We start from the raw sequence: 20,067 nt of genomic DNA, 5'->3' as shown, positions 1-20,067 counted from the left end.
CAAAGACTACAGCTGCCTTGTTCACCATTATATCCCCAGTGCCTAAGGCAATCTCTGGCACACAGTAGGTGCTCAGGAAAAATCTGTGGAAGAGAGAGAGGGAAAAGGGGAGGGGGGGGAAAAACTTGAGAAGTTTTCTCCAGAAGCCCAGAAAGCAAAGCTTTTTCCTCTTTAGCTGAGCTGGAGAAGATATACATTGGGGGGGGAGGGGCTGTTATTGTTCATTTCATTTTTTAAACTTTCATCAAATGACTCCAAAATTCAATTCCACCCTGAATGTTTTTCTTATTTCATTTCCATCTTCCACCGCCTTTTGAACACTGTGTTGAGTTTCCCGTTCAGAGAGGCTGATTGAATCGCGGCTCCCAGGACTTGCCACCGTCATGTTAGACACTTAAGAGTTCCAATCACGCAGCTGCCACCCTGCTCTTGGAGAGAGAGAAACCATCTCTTATGAGAGCAGATTACATCTTTACAGCCCAGATCGTTACTCTCTAAAACATGGACTGTAAAAATCAGAATTCTCTAGGACTAATGTAAATCATGGAGATAATATAAAATGCCTCAAACTGCCTATTTAATGGGCAAAGGCTGATTAGAAAATTCCATGCAAAGCCAGATGCTGGTGGCTAATGCTTCTTATCCTAGTTACTCAGGAGAATGAGACCTGAGAATCCTCAGTTCAAAGCCAGCCCAAGCAGGAAAGTCCATGAGATTATCTCCAATTAACCACCAGAAAACTGGAAGTGGCACTGTGTCTCAAAGTGGTAGAGTGCTAACCTTGAGCAAAAGAGCTCAGGGACAGTGCCTAGGCCCTGAATTCAAGCCTTGGGCTGGTTTTGAACTGTGATCTTTAGATCTCAGCCCCCTGAGTAGCTAGGATAATAGGCATGAGCCACCAGTACCCAGTTTTCATGGAATCCTTTGACCAACCCAGGTGGGTATAACTATTTTCATCCTTTTGTTTTCTGTAGGCGTCTCAAAAGATGAAGAGTTAGACAGGAGAAGTGGAGGGTGCTGGAAGGACATTGCATGACAAAGGCACGGCATGTGCAAACTCACGAGATGAGACGCAAAACAAGAAGTTCTCGCATTGCTGCAGCTTCAGATGCCAAGAGGGAGGAATTAAGAACTAGCTCTAGAAAAGTGTACAGAAGTTAAGTCACTAGGGTTTGTGAACCTTAGCCCAAACCTGGAGGCAGGAGAGGTAAGAGTAGCTCACAGTCATGGGGAAAAGAAGATAGAGACTGGAGAAATGGGTCCTGGGGACAAAGTTAGCAGGATTGGGTGGCCAATAAGATGCCCATGGAGGCAGAGGGGAAGAGAAGCCCCAAGGGTGGTATCAAGGGTCCAGGGGAAGCCAAGGGAGGCCTTGGGAGGCAGAGGGGACCCAGGGAGGCCAAGGTGCTGTTGTACATGGGAAGCTGTGGGTGGGGGGCCTTGGGGTGTCCTTTCACTGGCCCAATACACAGGATCAATGTGGCCTGCCCAGTGTTTCATCAATTTCCCAGTCACGATCACTTAATAATGCAGACCTCTGGCATGGAAAACTGGAAGATCTGATGATCAAACCCTTAGGACAACCATCAGGGAAGAGGGAGCCCTCAGACAGGCCCCGTGCTCTGCTGCTCACCACAATCCGCACCCCTCCCCATCACCTCTGGAAGCCGGAGCCAAGTCCTGAGTGGGTGACCACTGCCCTTGCCACGACTCCTGGAATCCCTGGGACATGCAATGTGGCTTTGGGAACACCAAGTTGCATGTTTCAAGCAATATGCAGAAAGCATGTACCTTCACAGAGGCCAAGACAAGTCCTTTGCCTTTAACATGCAAAATAAACCTGAGTCCAAAGCCTGGGCCAGGCCTGGCCCTCTACTGTGACTCCCGGGACGGGATGTGCTGCCCTAGTCTTAGAGATGCGAGTGGGACACACAGAGATGAGATGGGAGGAGGGTGACATGGAAGGCTGCCAGGGACTTTGCAGGGATATCAGGAACAGCTAAGAAGTTAAATTAGGTGAGGGAGCAAGGTTTGGGACATGCAAGTACACTCTAGGCCATGTGTATCCTGACAGAGCGCAGACACACGTGCACACCCATGCACAAAACACACATGCAAGCTGGGTGCTGGTGGCTCACATCTGTAATCCTAGCTACTCAGGAGGCTGAGATCTGAGGACAGTGGTTCAAAGCCAGCCTGGGCAGAAAAGTCCATGAGACTCTTATCTCCAAGTAAGCACCAAGAAGCCAAAAGTGGAGTTATGGCTCAAGTGGTAGAGGGCTAGCCTGGAGCAAAAAAAAAAAAAAAGAGCCCAGGCTCTGATCTCCAGCTCTAGGACCGGTACCCTCCCCCCCAAAAAGTACAGGCCCAATTACGCTCATGTGTGTGCATGCCTTTGCACATACAGAGGTACATGTGTGAGACCAAGAAGAGGGGAGACAGGTGTGTGCACTCACAAACACACAGACTCATCCAAACACATTGCTGAGACAAGGCATACAGGTCTGAGACCACCAATGTGTGTGTGTGTGTGCACGCGTGCGTGCGCGCGCACGCCTCCCAGGGAACCCACTCACCAACTCTGCCTGTTCCAACCCAGCAACTCGTAACTAAATAAATATTATAAACAGCCCCTCCAGATGGCTCTGCACGCACCCTCACTCCTCATGCTCCGAGAGATGGCACATTCTATGCCAATAAATCCTTCTGTTTGAAAACATTTGCCTTCTTAATTGGCCCGTTTATGGGTAAAATATGTTTCTAGAGAGTGCTCTGCCGGAGAGGATGCTGAGCACGGGCTGTGGCGGTGCCCTGTCCTCTGCCCAGGGAGCCAAACCTGAGCCACAGCCACAGCCCAGGCCTCAGCAGGAGTGCCCAGCATGGCCAGGGAAGACGCCCCCAGCGCCTCCTCCCCATGCCTCTGTGTCTCTCTGAGGGTTCATTTGCTGAGCTGTGTGTGGCACTGTCTCCGGTCCTGGAAGGTTCCTTTAGCCCTCACAGTGGTGACTCTGAGAGGCATAGATGATTGGGACACCCCTGGAGTGGGTTGAAGGGCGTCTCCCCCCAAAATACATAGCCACATGCCTGCACCTGTGAATGCACTGTTCCTGGGAAAAAGGCTCTTTGCAGACAGAACTGAAGATTTCATCATCCTGGATTGCCCAGTAGTCATAAAAAACTAGAGCAGCCGGGCACTGGTGACTCGTGCTTATCATCCTAGCTACTCAGAAGGCCAAGATCTGGAGGACTGAGCTTCAAAGATAGCCCAGGCAGAAATATCCGTGAGACTCTTATATCCAATTAACCAGCAAAAAGCCAGAAGCAGAAGTGTGGCTTAAGTGACAGAGCACCAGCTTTGAGGAAAGAAAAAAAAAAAGTCAAATGAAAGTATGAGGCCTGAATTCAAGCCCCAGTACCAGCACAGAAGTAAACATAAAGAGTAAGAGCTGGGAGGGGTTGTTGTGGGGACTGATGAAGTGCAAGCCAGAAAGCCCCGTGTAGCATGCTGGGCACCCAGGAAGTGCTTAATAAGTGCTGGCTGGTCTTAACGGGCCTTTAGAGGCCAATGGCCGGGGAGCACATAGCCTCTGACCTTCAGAAGGTCACTTGGCCAAAGGGAGGCCAGAATGACCACGGAGTGGGGGTCAGGCTGGCTGTGCTGACAAGGCTGGGTGCAGCAGGACCTTAAATCCCCTGCTGTGACTCAGCTCAGACATTGCTGGTGGCCAATGGTGGCCAAGGGTGACCTGCGGAAGGGAGGGGAGCACCAGCTGCATTCGAAAGTTTCAAGGTTGGTTGATACGAACACAAATTACTTCTAACATTAGCCAGGAGGAAATGGAACTGGGAAAGGGGCAATTTTGTCCCCAAACCTTTCAGTTTTGAGTGTGTATGGTATTAGATATGAACTTGAGATTGCTAGGCAAGCATTTTACCACCTGAGCCAAGTCCCCAGTCTTTTTGCTTTTTTTAGTTTCGTTTTTGAGATGAGGGTTTCTCTAACTTCTGGCTGGCCTTGAACCACAAACCCCATCTCTATCTCCCAAACAGCTGGGATTTCTGGTGTGAGTCATCATAGCTGGTTCTGAAAACTTTTCCAGGTCTACAGAGGCACTGACTCCATGGGGTCAGAGGTCCAGACTCTCGTTCCCCCAGCCTAATGACAGGCTACACCCATTTATGTCCCCAGATTTCCTGTAAGACTCAGCTGACCAAAAAGGTCTCTCTCTTGGTCTGATTGTCCTTTTCATTGTTTTCTTCTCAGTAGGTACTAAGTGAGGCTCACACTGCTGCTAAACGCAAGAACATAATGGCTGTTGCTCTCCTGTAACTTAAGGTCTGCAAGGAGAGATAACTATTTGAGAAAAGTTAAGTTTTAGCCTGGAATTGGTGGCTCATGCCTGTAATTCTAGCCATTCAGGAGGCTGAGAGCTGAGGATCGTGGTTCAAAGCCAGCCTGGGTAGGAAAAAAAATCTATGAGACCCTTATCACTAATGAACCATCAAAAAGCCACAAAACAAGCTGTGGCTCAAGTGATAGAAAATGAGCCTTGAGCAAAAAGGCTTAAGGAACAGCACCTAGGCCCTGTGTTTAAGCCCTAGTATTGGCACATGTACACACACACACATACAGGCTGCTTGGCTGCTCAAAATAGCTTGTAAGAATCTGGGACACGTTTAGGGAATAGGTCATAACTTTCACGACCAGGAAATAATGCTGGTGCACTGGTCTAGAGCTAAAGCATGTGGCAAGGGTATACAAACTATGCCACAACAGTCACTCAGGACTCATACTTGGTTTAAGACTCTAGGATCATTGTCTTGAAACTCTTTTGTGCTGATCCTAGGGCTTGAACTCAGGGCCTGGGCACTGTCCCTGAGCTTTTGTGCTCAAGGCTAGTGCTCTACCACATTGAGCCACAGCTCCGCTACTGTTTTTTAAGTGGTTAATTGGAGATGAGTCTCATGGACTTTCCTGCCCAGGCTGGCTTTGAACCACGATCCTGAGATCTTGGCCCCCTGAGTTGCTATGTCCAGCTTTGAAATTCTTAATCATGTTTGAACGCAGGGGCTGTTTTCATTGTGGACTGGGTCTTTCAAGTGAGGTGGCTTCAGCCCATGATCTTAACTAAAGCAGAGGGGTCTCATTTCAACAAAAGTTGCAAGCAGACCTTTTTCCATTCCCTGACCTAACAGCTCCACTTTGAGGAGCTTCGATGACATCTTGGTGGTCTGTCCATGTGGGAGTATTTTCCCTTCAGTATGCCAAGGCAAGGCACACATTGGCTGTTTATCTGGGCACTCTGTCCTGGCCTGCCGAGTTTGCCTGTAGGATGCAGGCAGGGGGAAGGGGCAAAGTAGGAAGGTCAAGGCTCAACCCTGGGCCCATAGACTTTACAAGAGAAAGTGGTTTTGTAGGTTTGGAAAAGCACATTGTCTGAGGTATGGAAAACAGAGAGCAGCAGTTTGGGGTCTATACCTTTGGGGACCCAGCCCCAAGGCACAGCCTCAGTCCTGACAGGAGCTAGGGCAGTGATCCTCCCTCCGCTCTTGGGGGCCATTATGTGTGAGTACGCAGAAGTGAGGGTAGAGGAACAGGGAGGAGGGATCCTGAATAGATACCCTGCTCCTGCTCCAGTCACAAGCAGATGGGAGAAGCCACCCTCTACCCTCCCCCACCTGGCACAGCCAGGGCCTCACTGCCTGGGCGATGGCGCCACCTTCGGGACTCCTGCAGTACTGCAGCCTTGACCGCTCAAGTCCTGGCCCTCCCTTGCTGGACCACACACATCCAAAAGGCAGTTTGGGAAATGCCTGGCTTGAGTTAACCCTTCAGTTCTCTGAATTCAACCTCCTGAGTAGTTAGGATTATAAACCTGACCTACAATGCCTGGCCAAGGATTGGCATTAACATATATATTTACTTAATATTATATTAATAATATGTTAATATATTTAAGTCATTGTACAAAGGATTACTATTCAACAGTTTATAAGTACAAGGCATCTTGATCGATGTCACCCCTCTCATTATTCTCCCTCATCCCTCCTAACTCAACCCTTCCCCTCAACTGTCCTACTTTCATAGGCTGACATCTTGTGAAAGGGAAACGGCTGTGGCTCTGTGAACCTGCCTCTCCCCCCATCATGGTAGCAGGGAAGCACTAAACAGGAGAAGCTGGATTATTTTTATTTTTTAATCCTTGCCAGTCCTGGGGCCTGAACTCAGTCTGGGCACTGTCCCTAAGCTTCTTTTTTGCTCAAGGCTAGCACTCTACCACTTGAGGCACAGTGCTACTTCTGGCCTTTCCTGTTTATGTGGTGCTGAGGAATTGAACCCAGGGCTTTATGCATGCTAGGCAAGCACTCTACCACTAAGCCAAACTCCTGGCCCAAGGCAGGTGCCCAGATTCAAGGTGAAAATCAAGGCAGCCCATAAGAGGACTCGAGGTCTCCTCTGCATCTTCCACACAAAGGATGCTTGGGTACCATGCCACCAAAGGCAGAGAAGGTAGAGGTTATCAAGCACTGGCACTAAATCTCAGAGTTGGAAAGAACTGAAATTAACCAGACCCAATCTCCACTCAAGTCATGAACTTTCAGACCACTGTCACTGAGTCCCAATTCTGAGTGCAACAGCCTGGGGAAGAGCCACGGGTAAGGAATGGGACCCGAGTTGTTTGACATGGACAGGACCCCTAGTTTTGTAGATGGGAACATGAGACCCTTCCTGCCCCAAACATCTAGTGAGCAATGACAGTATCCCACTGTCAACTGGGATGGGGGTTATCTTGAGGTTTGGGGTGAAACTGCAGACATGGCTGTCTTCTCAATACTGCGAGTTTGCAGGTGGAATTGGGGATGAACATATGGAGATCAACATGGCTGAGGACAGGGTCCAAGGCACCCCTCAGGCTATCCAGGGGGCAAGAGTGAAGTGGAAAGAGGAAGGGGCCTCTCAGTCACATGGAGCCTTGGGAGATGAGAAACAAGTACTTGTGTTCCCGGTTCTCAGTCATTGCCTTCCACCTCCTCCCTGTGCTGGGCGGGGACCTTGTCCAGTGGTGGCACTGTGATGTCCATCCGACGGAGGATCCCAATGGTACTGCTGTGGGCACTGACAGAGAGGAAGACCTGGACGGCATAGCAATCAACTCACCGGAACTGGGCCTAGAGGACAGTATCCCCAAGCAAGATCTGCAGTAAAGAGGCTTCTAGTAAGGCAGGCTCCGCTCTTCCTTGAGACTGTCCATGTGTGTCATGTACGTCTTCCATGTGTCCCCAGACACCACTGGACCCTGCGGGCCTGGACAGCGCCAGCCTCCAAGGCAAATGACAGACTGATTAAACACAACGGCAAGTATGAAAATTAATCGAGATATTTAATAGACAGTGCAAACCATAATTTCATCTGAATATAAATGTATGCACATGTTTCCAATGAGTTATCTATCAGTTATCACAAACAGCAACAAGGACCTTAGAGCTATGTTAGAAAACTGTATAGCTGGAATTTCATTCTAACAATCTCACTTGCTCTCTAGAGAACACATCCATTTCAAATCAGTGTCACAAACTCCAAAAGACAGGGCGGGGGGGTTGAGGAGGGCCAGAGTGGAAGACACAAGGAGCCAGTACACAGATGATGGATAGAAACACAGCTCTGGATGGAACCAAAACGCAGTATTATAGCTAAGAACAAGGAAAAGCCTATGGCTTTTAAAAAACGACTTTTCTGCCAGTACCATACACGTCTTACAAAGAGATGTGCGACAAGTCAGCTGACTTCAAGGACAGAGGTGACATCTTCAGACCAGCTCTACTTTCCACAGAGGATTCAGCAGTGGAGTTAGCATAGTCCAGAAGCTCAATGTTGGATTTGCAAATACAGTTTATTTTACAGAAATTCAACATTATAAACAGCAGGCACCTCCCACCCGCCCACCCGTCCCTCCCCCCACCCGCCCCGCTGGGCGCAGACCATGCTATGCGAGTGAGCGGTGATGCTGCCTACTGCTTTGGAGTGAGAGTAGAGCGATGGAGGCTGCCTGCCCCTCGCAGCGTCCTGCCTGCCCTGAGCACGCACACGCACACGCACACACACACGCCTGCCCACCACACAGGCCACCAGAGTCTGTCTGGGCCCAGCTTGTGCTGACCCAGTTACATGGATCCGGCCCAGTTCTCCAATTCCTTCATGTCGTCGTCTTCCTCTTCCTTCTTCTTGGCTGTGTGAAAACAGAAAAGGCAAATGAAGAGGGCGGGCTGGGGGAGGGGGTACCAGGACAGTGTTCAAGGTGTGGGCAGAGCCCGCACCACAGCCAGCCTCAGGATAGCAGTGGGCCACTCCTCTGGGGCCTACAAGCTGCCATAGAAAAGCCAAGAAAACACACACACACACACACACACACACACACACACACACGCGCGCGCGCGCGCGCGCGTCCTGCAGCACCTCCTCCTGGTAGGTGCAGACCAACCAGGGTTCCCACTTGGCCTCAGCCCACAGCACTCAAGGTAGGGACCAGGGGAAAGAAGCAAGCTCTGGTGACTTGAACAGCCTGTGTACCTGCCAGCCCGCTTGCTGATGGCTCCCATGCCCTCCACTGCTCCAGGCAGCTGACCAAGTCCATGCCCTCATTACACTCAGGAGAGGGAGTGGACGCAACCCTGCTGCCTACAACTCCCTGGGCTCCCTCCCCAAACCTTGGCTCTTTCCTTTGCTAGAAGTGCTGCATGGAATACAGTTAGCAGGAGAGTGAGAGGGAATAGGGAGAAGGGAATGGTAGTTTTATGAAAACAGATTTTGAGAATAGCCACAGCTGCTTTCTTCCCCCTGGAGCTGTTCTATGGCCTGGGTTTACAGGTATGCACAGCACATGGTACCAGATGGGGCCAGAGACATCTTAGACCCAAATCTTCATACCTTTCACAATACCTGAAAGGCACGCACGCATGCACGCACGCAGCACACACACACACACACATACACACACGGACATTTGGCAGTGACACATTTGGTTCTCACAGCTCAAGGGGTTGGCTGCTCTGGGTAGCTAGTGGGAAGAGGCCAGGGCTGCTGCTAAGCCCCACAGTGCACAGGGAAGCCCTCCAGGGTCATCCTTCCATGTCAGTAGTGCTGAGGTTATAAAACTTTGTTCCAGAGAAAACTAGGGAAGGACAGATGACATTGTCACTGTGGCTACTCCAGACATCCCACGTAGGCAGAATTGGCCCTGGGTGTGTGCCAAGTAAGCAGAGTCTGCAGGAAGAACTCACCGGGCTTGGATGGTAGGGCTATAGAGGGAACATTTGGTAGTGGGACTGTTTCAGGTCCACTGATATCCAGCAAATTCTTGTCTAGCTCCTCCTGTTCTAGTTCTTCTAATTCCGCCATGAGCTCATCCTGTAAAAGGAAACAATGAGAAGAAGGTATCTTTCCAGTCCTATTTCTTTATCTCAGTGCTGGATAGCTGAGGGAATGCTCGGGAATTCTCGCTGAACTGAAGTTAATGTGATCAGCCCATCTAACTTGTCTGAAACCACGAAAAGCATGCAGTGGGGAGCTGAGAGTAAGGGTACGTGCTGACTCCGCAGCTGCCCGATGGGAGCCAGCACAGAATGCAGTCAGTGGAGCGGATCTGGCATTCAGGGCTCACATCTAACGTTTGCTAACAAGTACCTTCGCTAGGGGCTGCTCTTGTATTTCAAAAGCCCAAGAGGTTTGAGGTCTCAAATCACAACAGTGGCAACTGGTAGTGGCCAAGGTCTAGAAGGATCCCTCAGAGCAGAGTTATAAGTGCTCCTTCCTTGGCTTCTCCTTTACCTTACACAGAGCTTCTGAGGGAAAATCATGCAAATGTCTCCAGGGCATGGCCAGCTCTGGGCCCGGGACCCACATGGGAAGAAGGCACAGGGCCACTGCTTGTTGACCTGAAGGTTCCTTTAATTGATCTGCCCTCAAAATCTAGAACTCAGGGAGGTGAATGCCAGGCCCTGTGGACATGCAAATCTGGAGGGGTATTAATTGATGGCAGCATCTTCCCACCTGAGACCCTTCAGTCATATATCAAGGGACAGCCTGGGTGCCACTGGTGAGGCATATATCATCTATATGAAGCCACTCACCTCATCAAACTCCTCTCCAAAGCCTACAGGTTTGGAAATAGCTGTGGAAATCTCTTCTGCAAGTTCCTGCTGGTCGGCAATGTCCTGCATTAACTCATCGACTTTATCGATATCCCTGGAAATGAAACAAACAAGACTGTCATATCCGTTGATTGGTCTGTGTAACAGTCTTCGAGGTGGTGGCAGCCCCTCCACACAATCAGCTTCCTAGCCCCACCTCTACTGTGACAAATCAATTGTCATTACTGCTTAATCCTCCCCTTAAAAATAAAGAATCACAGATGCAAACGGATGGCAGTGTCCTTCAGATACTACCCTGAGGAAGTAAGACTTAGCAAAGTTAGGCGCCTAGTCAAAGTCCTACAGGAAAACAAATACATGTCAGATGAGACTATAGGATTTGTATTGCACAAATGTAATTCTGTACAGGGATATAAAAATCAAAAAGCACACCTGAAATGCTCTTCCCCTCTTTCAATTCACTGGGGTTTCTAGGAGGCCCCAAAGGAAAAGCACTAGGCAACTTTTTAAGACAGTGTCAATCATACGAATGTACAACTGCTCATCATAATCTGCACACATAGGCTGTGAACCACGTGTGGGACTTACTGTGCTCTGTGCTAGGGGTCTGGAAGGAGACAGAAATGAAGCAGATGCAGCCCTCGCCCAGGCTGCTCAGTCCAATGAACATCCCTCTCAGCCAAGAGTGCCCCCCACACCCGTGTGAAGGCAGCTCTTCCTGCAACCCTAATTTTCTACAGCAGGAAGCAACTTTTTCTGTAATTATTTTAGAACTTGAGGTCTATACAGTCTTTGTTATAAATACTCAACCCTGCTTCGTAGCACAAAAGTAGCTACAGACAACAGTAAATTAAGGCCGTGACTGTTTCAACAGAAGTTTATTTATAAAAACTAGTGGCAGCCCCACAGGCTGTATTTTTGCCAACCCCTGTTCTATAGCACAGCCTTGGTACCTAAAAAAGAATCAAGATGGTCTCTAGGCACCCCTAAATACAGGCTACCTAGTTGAAGAACTACAGCAAACAAACACTTTGTTTATGGGAAAGTACTCATTTACAACCCAGTTGCTTACCTTGGCCATGAATTCCAATCACAACTAGTATGGGAATATAGGCCTGAGGCCACTACCATTAGAAGTAGCCACACAGAGGAGGGACAAGTGCTGAGGGCACCAAAGGCACAGTCAATAGGACAGCCAGGGAGTGGGAGTATGGCTTAGTGGTAGAGTGCTTGCCTGGCATGCATGAAGCCCCTCAGTTCCTCAGTACCACATAAACCAAAATGGCTCAAGTGGTAGAGTGCTAGCCTTGAGCAAAAAAAGTTTAGGGACAGTGCCCAGGCCCTGAGTTCAAGCCCCAGGACTAACAACAACAACAACAACAAAAAAAGACAGCCATAGCCGGAAAGCAAAGGCAAAGGCAGAAACTTCCATCAAAAACAGTACTCAGGGGGCTGGGGATATAGCCTAGTGGCAAGAGTGCCTGCCTCGGATACACGAGGCCCTAGGTTCGATTCCCCAGCACCACATATACAGAAAACGGCCAGAAGCGGCGCTGTGGCTCAAGTGGCAGAGTGCAAGCCTTGAGCAGGAAGAAGCCAGGGACAGTGCTCAGGCCCTGAGTCCAAGGCCCAGGACTGGCCAAAAAAAAAAAAACAGTACTCAGGCAGCTGAGGCAGGACTGTGACTTCAAAACCAGCCTGGGCTATAAGTAAGACCCTGTCTCAAAAACCAAAACCTGCTGGGCATTGGTGGCTCACACCTATAATCCTAGCTATTTAGGAGACTGAAATCTGAGGATCATGGTTCCAAGTCATCCTATAAGCCTTTTACCTTTGAACTCCACTTAACCACCAGAAAACTGAAGAGGCACTGTGGTTCAAAGTGATGAGTGCTAAGCCTTGAGCAAATGCACTCAGAGACAGCGTCCAGGCCCTGAGTTCAAGCCCCATGACCAACAAAAACAAAGCCATCTTAAAAAAAAATAAAAAGGCCAGAGAAGTTCCAGAGCCCTAGGATACAGAGCATACACCAGGGCCCAGGCAGCATTGGGAAAGCCAAAACCATTGGTTACATAAACCTAGCCCTATCTCGCTCACAGTAAGCCAGGGAAGATCAGTCCCCTCCCTGGGACACAGGCCTCTACTACCAGAGGCCTGAGTGAGAGGACCTTCAACTGACCTTCCCAACTTGAAATTATGCCCATCACAATAACCTGGAATCCCTGAAATATGCTTGGAAATAAGAGGCAGCAAGGGGCTGGGGATATGGCCTAGTGGCAAGAGTGCTTGTCTCGTATACATGAGGCCCTGGGTTCAATTCCCCAGCACCACATATATAGAAAATGGCCAGAAGTGGCGCTGTGGCTCAAGTGGCAGAGTGCTAGCCTTGAGCGGGAAGAAGCCAGGGACAGTGCTCAGGCCCTGAGTCCAAGCCCCAGGACTGGCCAAAAAAAAAAAAAAAAAAAAAGAGGCAGCAAGTACATAATCCCGTTTAGATAGAGTTCAAAGAAGGCAAGTTAGAAGAAAGGTACAAAGGACCTGGCCAGGCCATGCTGAGCACACGCTGTGCCTGCCCTGTGCCAGCAGTGACACATACATGTTGTCGTGGGCGGCCTTCATGGCTTTGGCGGCGTAGCCCATGTTCTTGAGCACCTCGGTGTTGGTGTTGGCATTTTCCAGGGCCTCACGCTGGAACTCGATGGTCGACAGGGTGCCATCAATCTGCGCTAGCTGCTTCTCATACCTCTTCTTGCGCTTCAGCGCCTGGAGGGCGGCTGTGGGGGGACAAAAGACGTTCAGCAAGCCCAGGTACAGGGCGAGGTCCCAGTGGTCACTGAGCCTCCCCTCCTCCCATGGCACCCATGTTACTTCCACTCCCACAGAGCGTTACTGAGCATCTACACGATAACACACTCAGTTTTCTAAGATATAAAGAATTAGCGTGCCTCAAAGTGTGGCCAGGAAGCAATCACACAATTTGTCTCTGGTAGCCCCACTCTCCCAAATTAAAGAAGTCACCCAGAGAAAGAATGTGCTCTGAGGTCCAGTCATGGTTCACAGACATAGATAAGTTACTTGAGATTCCCAGACACGTTCCTTGTAAGGAAGGAATGAGATAATGTAAAGAAACACGCGGCACATTAAGTGAAGTAGAAACCCAAAGCACCCTGGAAGCTCTAAGGACTACAGTGCATCATTAAAGCGCCATTTACCCATTTAGGGTAAATAGGAGAAGCCGATGCCCAGGTCATGTGCTGGTAAGTGTGGAGGGACCAGATAAGCTGCTGGGCCCTGTAACCTCAGCCTCTCCTTTTCCCATCAGAGGCTCAGGATGACTGCACCAGCACGTGATCCCGGGGTGGTTCTCCAGGAACACTAGGATGACAGACTGGACTTGCTCTTTAGTATCTTGACTGTGATCTTTTTTTTTTTGGCCAGTCCTGGGCCTTGGACTCAGGGCCTGAGCACTGTCCCTGGCTTCTTCCCGCTCAAGGCTAGCACTCTGCCACTTGAGCCACAGCGCCGCTTCTGGCCGTTTTCTGTATATGTGGTGCTGGGGAATTGAACCTAGGGCCTCGTGTATCCGAGGCAGGCACTCTTGCCACTAGGCTATATCCCCAGCCCGTGATCTTCTTATTAAATGGATTTTACATAGTCGGCAATATGTTCATTTTGTAAATTAAAGTTATCATTTCCTATTACCATATTACTGCTTCTTTTTCTCTAAGATATTTTTGACTGGCAGTCACTCTTTGTCTGCCAATACAAAATTTCTCTGATGTCCATCTCTATGTCTAAACTCCCTAGGCAAGAAATTATCTGGAGCTAGGTATGAGCAGCTCACACCTATAATCCTAGCTACTCAGGAGACCTGAAACTCTTATCTCCAATTAGCCAGAAAAAAGGCAGAAGTGGAGCTGTGACTCAAGTGGTAGAGTGCCAGATTTGAGTGAAAAAGCCAAGTCAAAGCACAAGGCCCTGAGTTTAAAAGCCTCAGGGAAGGGGAGGCAGATGAGGGAGGGAGAGAAGAGGAGGAGGAAGAAGAGAAGGAAGAAAAGGAGGAGGAAGGGGAGGAGGAGGGGGACACAACAACAACAGCAGCAACAACAACAACAACAAGAAAAGTTATCTGGAAGCAAAAACCTAGATACGCCAAGGATGTAGCAAGAGACTCATAAATGAAATAATAATTACAATACTCATTTTCCCAGATCAACATATAATTACAGGTACACAAGAAAAGTGTTTTAGGGGCTAGGAATATGGCCTGGTGGCAAGAGTGCTTGCCTTGCATACATGAGGCCCTGGGTTCAATTCCTCAGCATCACATATACAGAAAAGGCCAGAAGTGGTGCTGTGGCTCAAGTTGGCAGAGTGCTAGCCTTGAGCAAAAAGAAGCCAGGAACAGTGCTCAGGCCCTGAGTTCAAGCCCCAGGACTGGCAAAAAAAAATAGAAAGAAAGAGAAAAAGAAAAAGAAAAAGAAAAGTACTTTAATATATGTTAAGTTGAATTCCTAATTCCATAGTTTTTTGTTTGTTTCTTTCTTTTTTGATTTGGTGCCAGACCTGGGACTTAAACTCAGGGCCTAGGTGCTGTCTCTGAATATTTCTGTTCAAGGCTAATGCTCTACTACTTGAGCCATAGCCCCACTTTTGGCTTTTTTTGGTGGCTAATTGGAGATATAAGAGTCTCACTGACTTGTCTGCCAGGGCTGACTTTGACCTGTAATCCTCAGATCTCAGCCTCCTGTGTAACTAGGATTTCAGGCATGAGTCACTGGTGCTCAATTTCAACCATAGGTTTGACAACTGATTTGCTTCTGTATGTAGCCAAAGTCCAAAGGGCCAAACCTAATGTTTACATAAATACATACTGGTTCGTAATGTCTTGCCTAGCTTTTCCAAATTCCTAATGTTTGGATTACAAAAATGGCTGGGTTAGTGAGGAGCTAATCCAAATATCCAAAGAGGGGCTGGGGATATGGCCTAGTGGCAAGAGCGCTTGCCTCTTATACTTGAAGCCCTGGGTTCGATTCCCCAGCACCACATATACAGAAAATGGCCAGAAGTGGCGCTGTGGCTCAAGTGGCAGAGTGCTAGCCTTGAGCAAAGAGAAGCCAGGGACAGTGCTCAGGCCCTGAGTCCAAGGCCCAGGACTGGCAAAAAAAAAAAAAAAAAAAAAAAAAAAGAATGTACCAAATATCCAAAGAGACACCTGGAATAAATAAATACCTTGCCTGCCAAGGAAGGCTCAATGTCATTTGTAAACACACAGCTTTGATAATAGAACTCTAACCCAGGCTGGTAGAAGTTTAAGAGGTTGCTTTTGGATGGGAAAAAAACAGTCTTTGGAATCTCCATATTTAATTATGCCTTTGCTGGTTCCAAGAGAGTAATTACAGCAGCAATTACAGAATCTAATAACCAGCTTTATTGGCTCTGAAAGCTGATGCAAAAACAACACCAACCATGTTGAAATAAACATTGCTTTCCAGACAGTTGCTTCATTAGACCCTCCCACAGCTACTGGGAAGAGAGCGACAGAAGAGCTACCCCATAAGCAGAGACCAGAGAAGAGACAGTTACTCAGGGCCAGAGACCCCTTTGGCAAGGCATCTATTAGTGAGAATAGAAACCATCTTTACAGAACACGCCAATTTAATACAACACAGGACATGCCTTTGTCCTAGACAGAGGTCAACTGGACTTCTCTTTGAGAAGGCTCTGGGGAGGAAAGCAAGTCTTTCTGAAATCTGCTCTGTATTCAGTATGAGTGAAGACCAGCCCAGAGCCACCCAACAGATGCTAAGTAGTGACTATACACTCCCTACTAGCATAGAGAGCATGGAGGAGGGCCCGAGCCTGCTCTCACTAATGGGAGTGCTGTCTGTAGTCCTTTCAAAAACCAAGACCCCCACTCGGTTACCACCTAGCAGAAGGCTCAGATCTGGGAGGGAAGCAACACATGCTTCCTTCCCACTCTCAGCTTGAATGACACAGTGAGCAAAGACACCTTCCAGAATACACCTTCCACACAAGCGCAACCCCGGCCTCCAGCCAGAGTAAGAAACTGAAGAGCCTCAACAGCCTGGGTGTGCACAGCAGGGCTACTGGCAGGCAGTGAGGCTGGGGGATCCCACTTTACCTCCCGCTATGGCTCGGATGCTCCTGACTCATCCTGCCCATGGATCAACCTCAGATGCTTAGGAAGCCCTGAAGCTCCTAGCCCGGAGAACCACATCTGGCTCTCAAGACACCAGTCACTTTGCTGACAGTTTGCGGGGGATGGGGTTGGGTGGGTGGGGGTATCATCTGTCCTTTGTCCTGCGTATGCCAAAATTCACAAAGTTCACCACTGTCAAAGAAGCTCATCCTTCTGTAGGGACAGTAGCAACCATCCTTGCACCAGGTAGCATCATTGATCCCATCAAACCATAACCAGTAAAAAGTTAAAGCCAGGTGCTGGTGGCTCACACCTATAATCCTAGCTACTCAGGAGGCTAAGATCTGAGGACCACAGTTCAGCCTAGGCAAAAAAAGCCCATGAGACTCTATTTCCAAAGAACCACCAAAAAAGGCCAGAAGTGGAGCTGTGGCTCAACTGGTAGAAAACTAGCATTGAGCAAAAAAGCTCAGGGACAGCGCCCAAACCCCTGTGTTCAAAGCCCCAGAACTGGCACCCAAATGAAAAAAAAAACAAAAAAGTTAAAATCTTGCTGGGTGCTAGTGGCTCATGCCTGCCATTTCAGCTATAAAGGATGAGGTTGGGAGATCTTGGTTCTAGGCCAGTATGGACAAAAGAGTTGGTAAAACCCTACCTTGACAGGAAAAAAACCAAAACCAAACCAAACAAAAACCCTAGGCATGGAGGGTACCTGATAAGTGTGCCTTTCGTCCCAGCTACTAAAGGAGTATAAAATAGGAAGACTGAGGTCCAGGCTAGCCTGGACAAAAGGTGAAATTCTATCTCAAAAATAGCCAAAGCAAAAGGGGCTAGGATGGCTCAAACAGTAGAACACCTGCTTAGCAAGCACAAAGCCCTGAGTTTAAACCTCAGAATAGCAAGACAGAGAGAAAGAGAAAGAGAAGGAAGGAAGCAAGCGAGGGAGGGAGAAAGGCAAGAAGATAGAGAAAGTTATAATACTGACATCAAGAACAGAGAGAGGGGCTGGGGATATAGCCTAGTGGCAAGAGTGCCTGCCTCGGATACACGAGGCCCTAGGTTCGATTCCCCAGCACCACATATACAGAAAACGGCCAGAAGCGGCGCTGTGGCTCAAGTGGCAGAGTGCTAGCCTTGAGCAGGAAGAAGCCAAGGACAGTGCTCAGGCCCTGAGTCCAAGGCCCAGGACTGGCCAAAAAAAAAAAAAAAAAGAACAGAGAGAGGGACTGGGAGTATGGCTTAGTGGTAGAGTGCTTGCCTAGCATGCATGAAGCTCTGGGTTCAATTCCTTAGTACCACATAAACAAAAAAAGCTAGAAGTGGCACTGTGGCTCAAGTGGTAGAGTGCTAACCCTGAGCAAAAAAGAAGCTTAGGGACAATGCCCAGGCCCTGAGTTCAAGCCCCAGGACTGGCAGAAGAAAAAAAACACAAAACAACAGAGAGGGCTGGAAAACTCTTGGAAGTATTATATCCAACTCTGGTCGGTCATCAGTAGATGACTAAGAAAAATGACGCCCATAGAGGGGGCCACATATTCCTCTCTGGGGACCTTCTTGGAATGGAGAATCTCTTGTTACTTTTTTTCATAGCTTTTTTTCACTTTCAAATAAACTTATTGGGGGGGTGGGGTGGAAGGGCCACAAGCTACCAAGACCCAGTCTACAGCGAATCAGAGGAAGAATGAAGACGAAAGCTCAGGTCTCCAGTCCAGTGTTTTTTCCAGCAGTTGGACCGAGTTACCTTTAATGTTGCTAGAAATACATCACGGGTCCTCCTGCTATAGGAAAAACTGTTTGACTAACACTCTCTCACCTACTTCCCAACTTCCCTTTGTCAACCTTCTTCAATAGTTCAGGCTGCGCATAAACTGGAAAGCCATGTGGCTTTCTCTCCTAAGCCCCAGTTAGAAGAAAAAGAACAAAGACTAGAGAAAGGTGCTTGTGGGCCTGGGTCAAGGCTATTTTCTCCAATTGGGTGCTGCGGAAGTTTCAGAAGATGGGGATAAGATGGGGCTGTCATTTCTCTCCCCCATATGAAGGTTGCAGGAACAACATGGGTTCTCAGAAACCAAACTCCAAACTTGGTTTCCAATACTGAGGCAGTTTTGTGTGTCCGGCTCACCTGGGGAAAAGAAGGCCTTATTCTTGGAATGCTATCCTTGACACTGCTGTATTTATTCCCACACAGCCAGGAGCTCAGGCTGAAGCACAGATACCTTCCTCAGAGAATGCTCATCAGCTCTGTGATGTGTTTCCCTGTTCCCCTAATTTGCTCTCCATAGCCTGGGGCTAATGCACTCCATTTAGAGATGGTAAAATAAGTACTTGTTTATGAACAGGAAATTGGGAGTCTGAAACCTTGCTGACTTCATCAGCAAACACACAGGGAGTACAGTACTCGCTGCAAAAGAAAGTCCTAGAAAGGAAGAAACAAGACCTTTATCTGTTTAACACGGACAAAGATGAAAGAAAAAAAAACATAATTAAGCACTTAAACGGCCCCAGAAACATTTTAGAAGCACATACAGAGCATGCTCTATACAAAACCTCATCGGATGAACACCTGCGTGGCCAGACAAGCTTGGAAAATGCTGGCTCACCTCAAATTACCAAGGTGATCTAGGGTGTCCAGCTGTCCAGCTTCAACTTACAGCTCCATAATCAAGTCACCCTACGCCAGTTACTCACTCTTCCCCTCACTAGTAGTTGGGGTTCTGTGTGGACTGGAATGAGGTATGTGAGTGACATGCTTGGCACACCACTGCCACGTAGTAAGTGTTCAGAAAAAGTCTGTTACTGATAGCTGGACATGGTGGTACACATCTGCAAATCCCAGCTACTGAGAGGTGAATTAGGAGTTCAAGACCACCCTAAACAAAGGTAGCAAGACACCGTCCCCAAAACAAAAGTGTAGGGGCACAGCTCAAATGGCAGAGTGCTTGCTTTGCCTGGTGTGTGGCAAGCCCCCAAGTCAATCCCCAGTCAGTACTAGAAAAGAAAATGAATAAATAGTCTATCACTGGTAACTGTAACTGCAGGATTCACTTCTTTTTTCCCGTGGGCCTTGGCTGAAGTCGGCCAGCACTGGGACACAGAGAAAGGCACATGAGCTCAGTGTGGAGAAACTGGGTCAAAATCTTGGCCCCAAAGCTGGGTGTGTGTCAGCTAAGTTACTTCGCCTCTCTGAATGTGGTTCAGCAAAGGGAGTGCACAGCAGTGCAAATGGGAGTGACAGTAGCAGCCCCTGGAGAGATGACAGAGGTAATCTGTGAAAATAGCTCGTGAATGTGGTGTTTTCTCCACCTGGCCTCTCATGTCCAACATGATCTAGCTCTCTGAGGATCTCCATGTTCTTGTCCCTGGCTTGCCCTCTCCCCTAGCCCAGTGTGTCTCCCCAAGCAAGCGGGAGTGGCAAGCAGTAGAGTGGGAAAGGAACAGTTGCTAGGAAGATGTTCCAAGATCCCTCCGTGCATTCCTGAAACCTTAAAACAGATCCTGGGATCAAGTTCAATTTACAAATTAGGCACAGCAAAAAGCTGAGAATAATAAGCCAGAACAATTGTAACATTTAAATTTTATGAACCACTTCTTTCTGAAATTTTCCACTTATCATTTTCATGCAGGCCACAGATGACCCCACGGGTAATTAACAGTACAAAAGTGAGACTACAGATAAAGCGAGAGCCTCTTGTATGTGACAGCAGCTAACACTGATGAGGGCCTTTAGAGACCCAGGAACCAAGACTGACACTTTA

The 20,067-nt window shown here is 48.4% G+C and overlaps 1 protein-coding gene across 1 annotated transcript in view; it reads right to left on the bottom strand.

The window, feature by feature from the left end:
* Positions 1–7,363: 7,363 nt before the first annotated feature.
* Chmp4b (charged multivesicular body protein 4B) overlaps positions 7,364–20,067 on the bottom strand; it is a 36,612-nt gene continuing 23,908 nt past the window's right edge. The window contains exons 2-5 of the mRNA XM_048349023.1: positions 12,746–12,923; positions 10,129–10,243; positions 9,280–9,406; positions 7,364–8,228 (exon numbers count right to left, since the gene is read on the bottom strand). Coding sequence (XP_048204980.1) covers positions 8,164–8,228; positions 9,280–9,406; positions 10,129–10,243; positions 12,746–12,923 — 485 coding nt within the window. The 3' untranslated portion in view covers positions 7,364–8,163. The remainder of the gene's footprint in view (positions 8,229–9,279; positions 9,407–10,128; positions 10,244–12,745; positions 12,924–20,067) is intronic.

Source organism: Perognathus longimembris, chromosome 6, assembly GCF_023159225.1.
Source record: "Perognathus longimembris pacificus isolate PPM17 chromosome 6, ASM2315922v1, whole genome shotgun sequence".
Taxonomy (NCBI): domain Eukaryota; kingdom Metazoa; phylum Chordata; class Mammalia; order Rodentia; family Heteromyidae; genus Perognathus; species Perognathus longimembris.
This window is presented reverse-complemented; position numbering and strand designations above follow the sequence as displayed.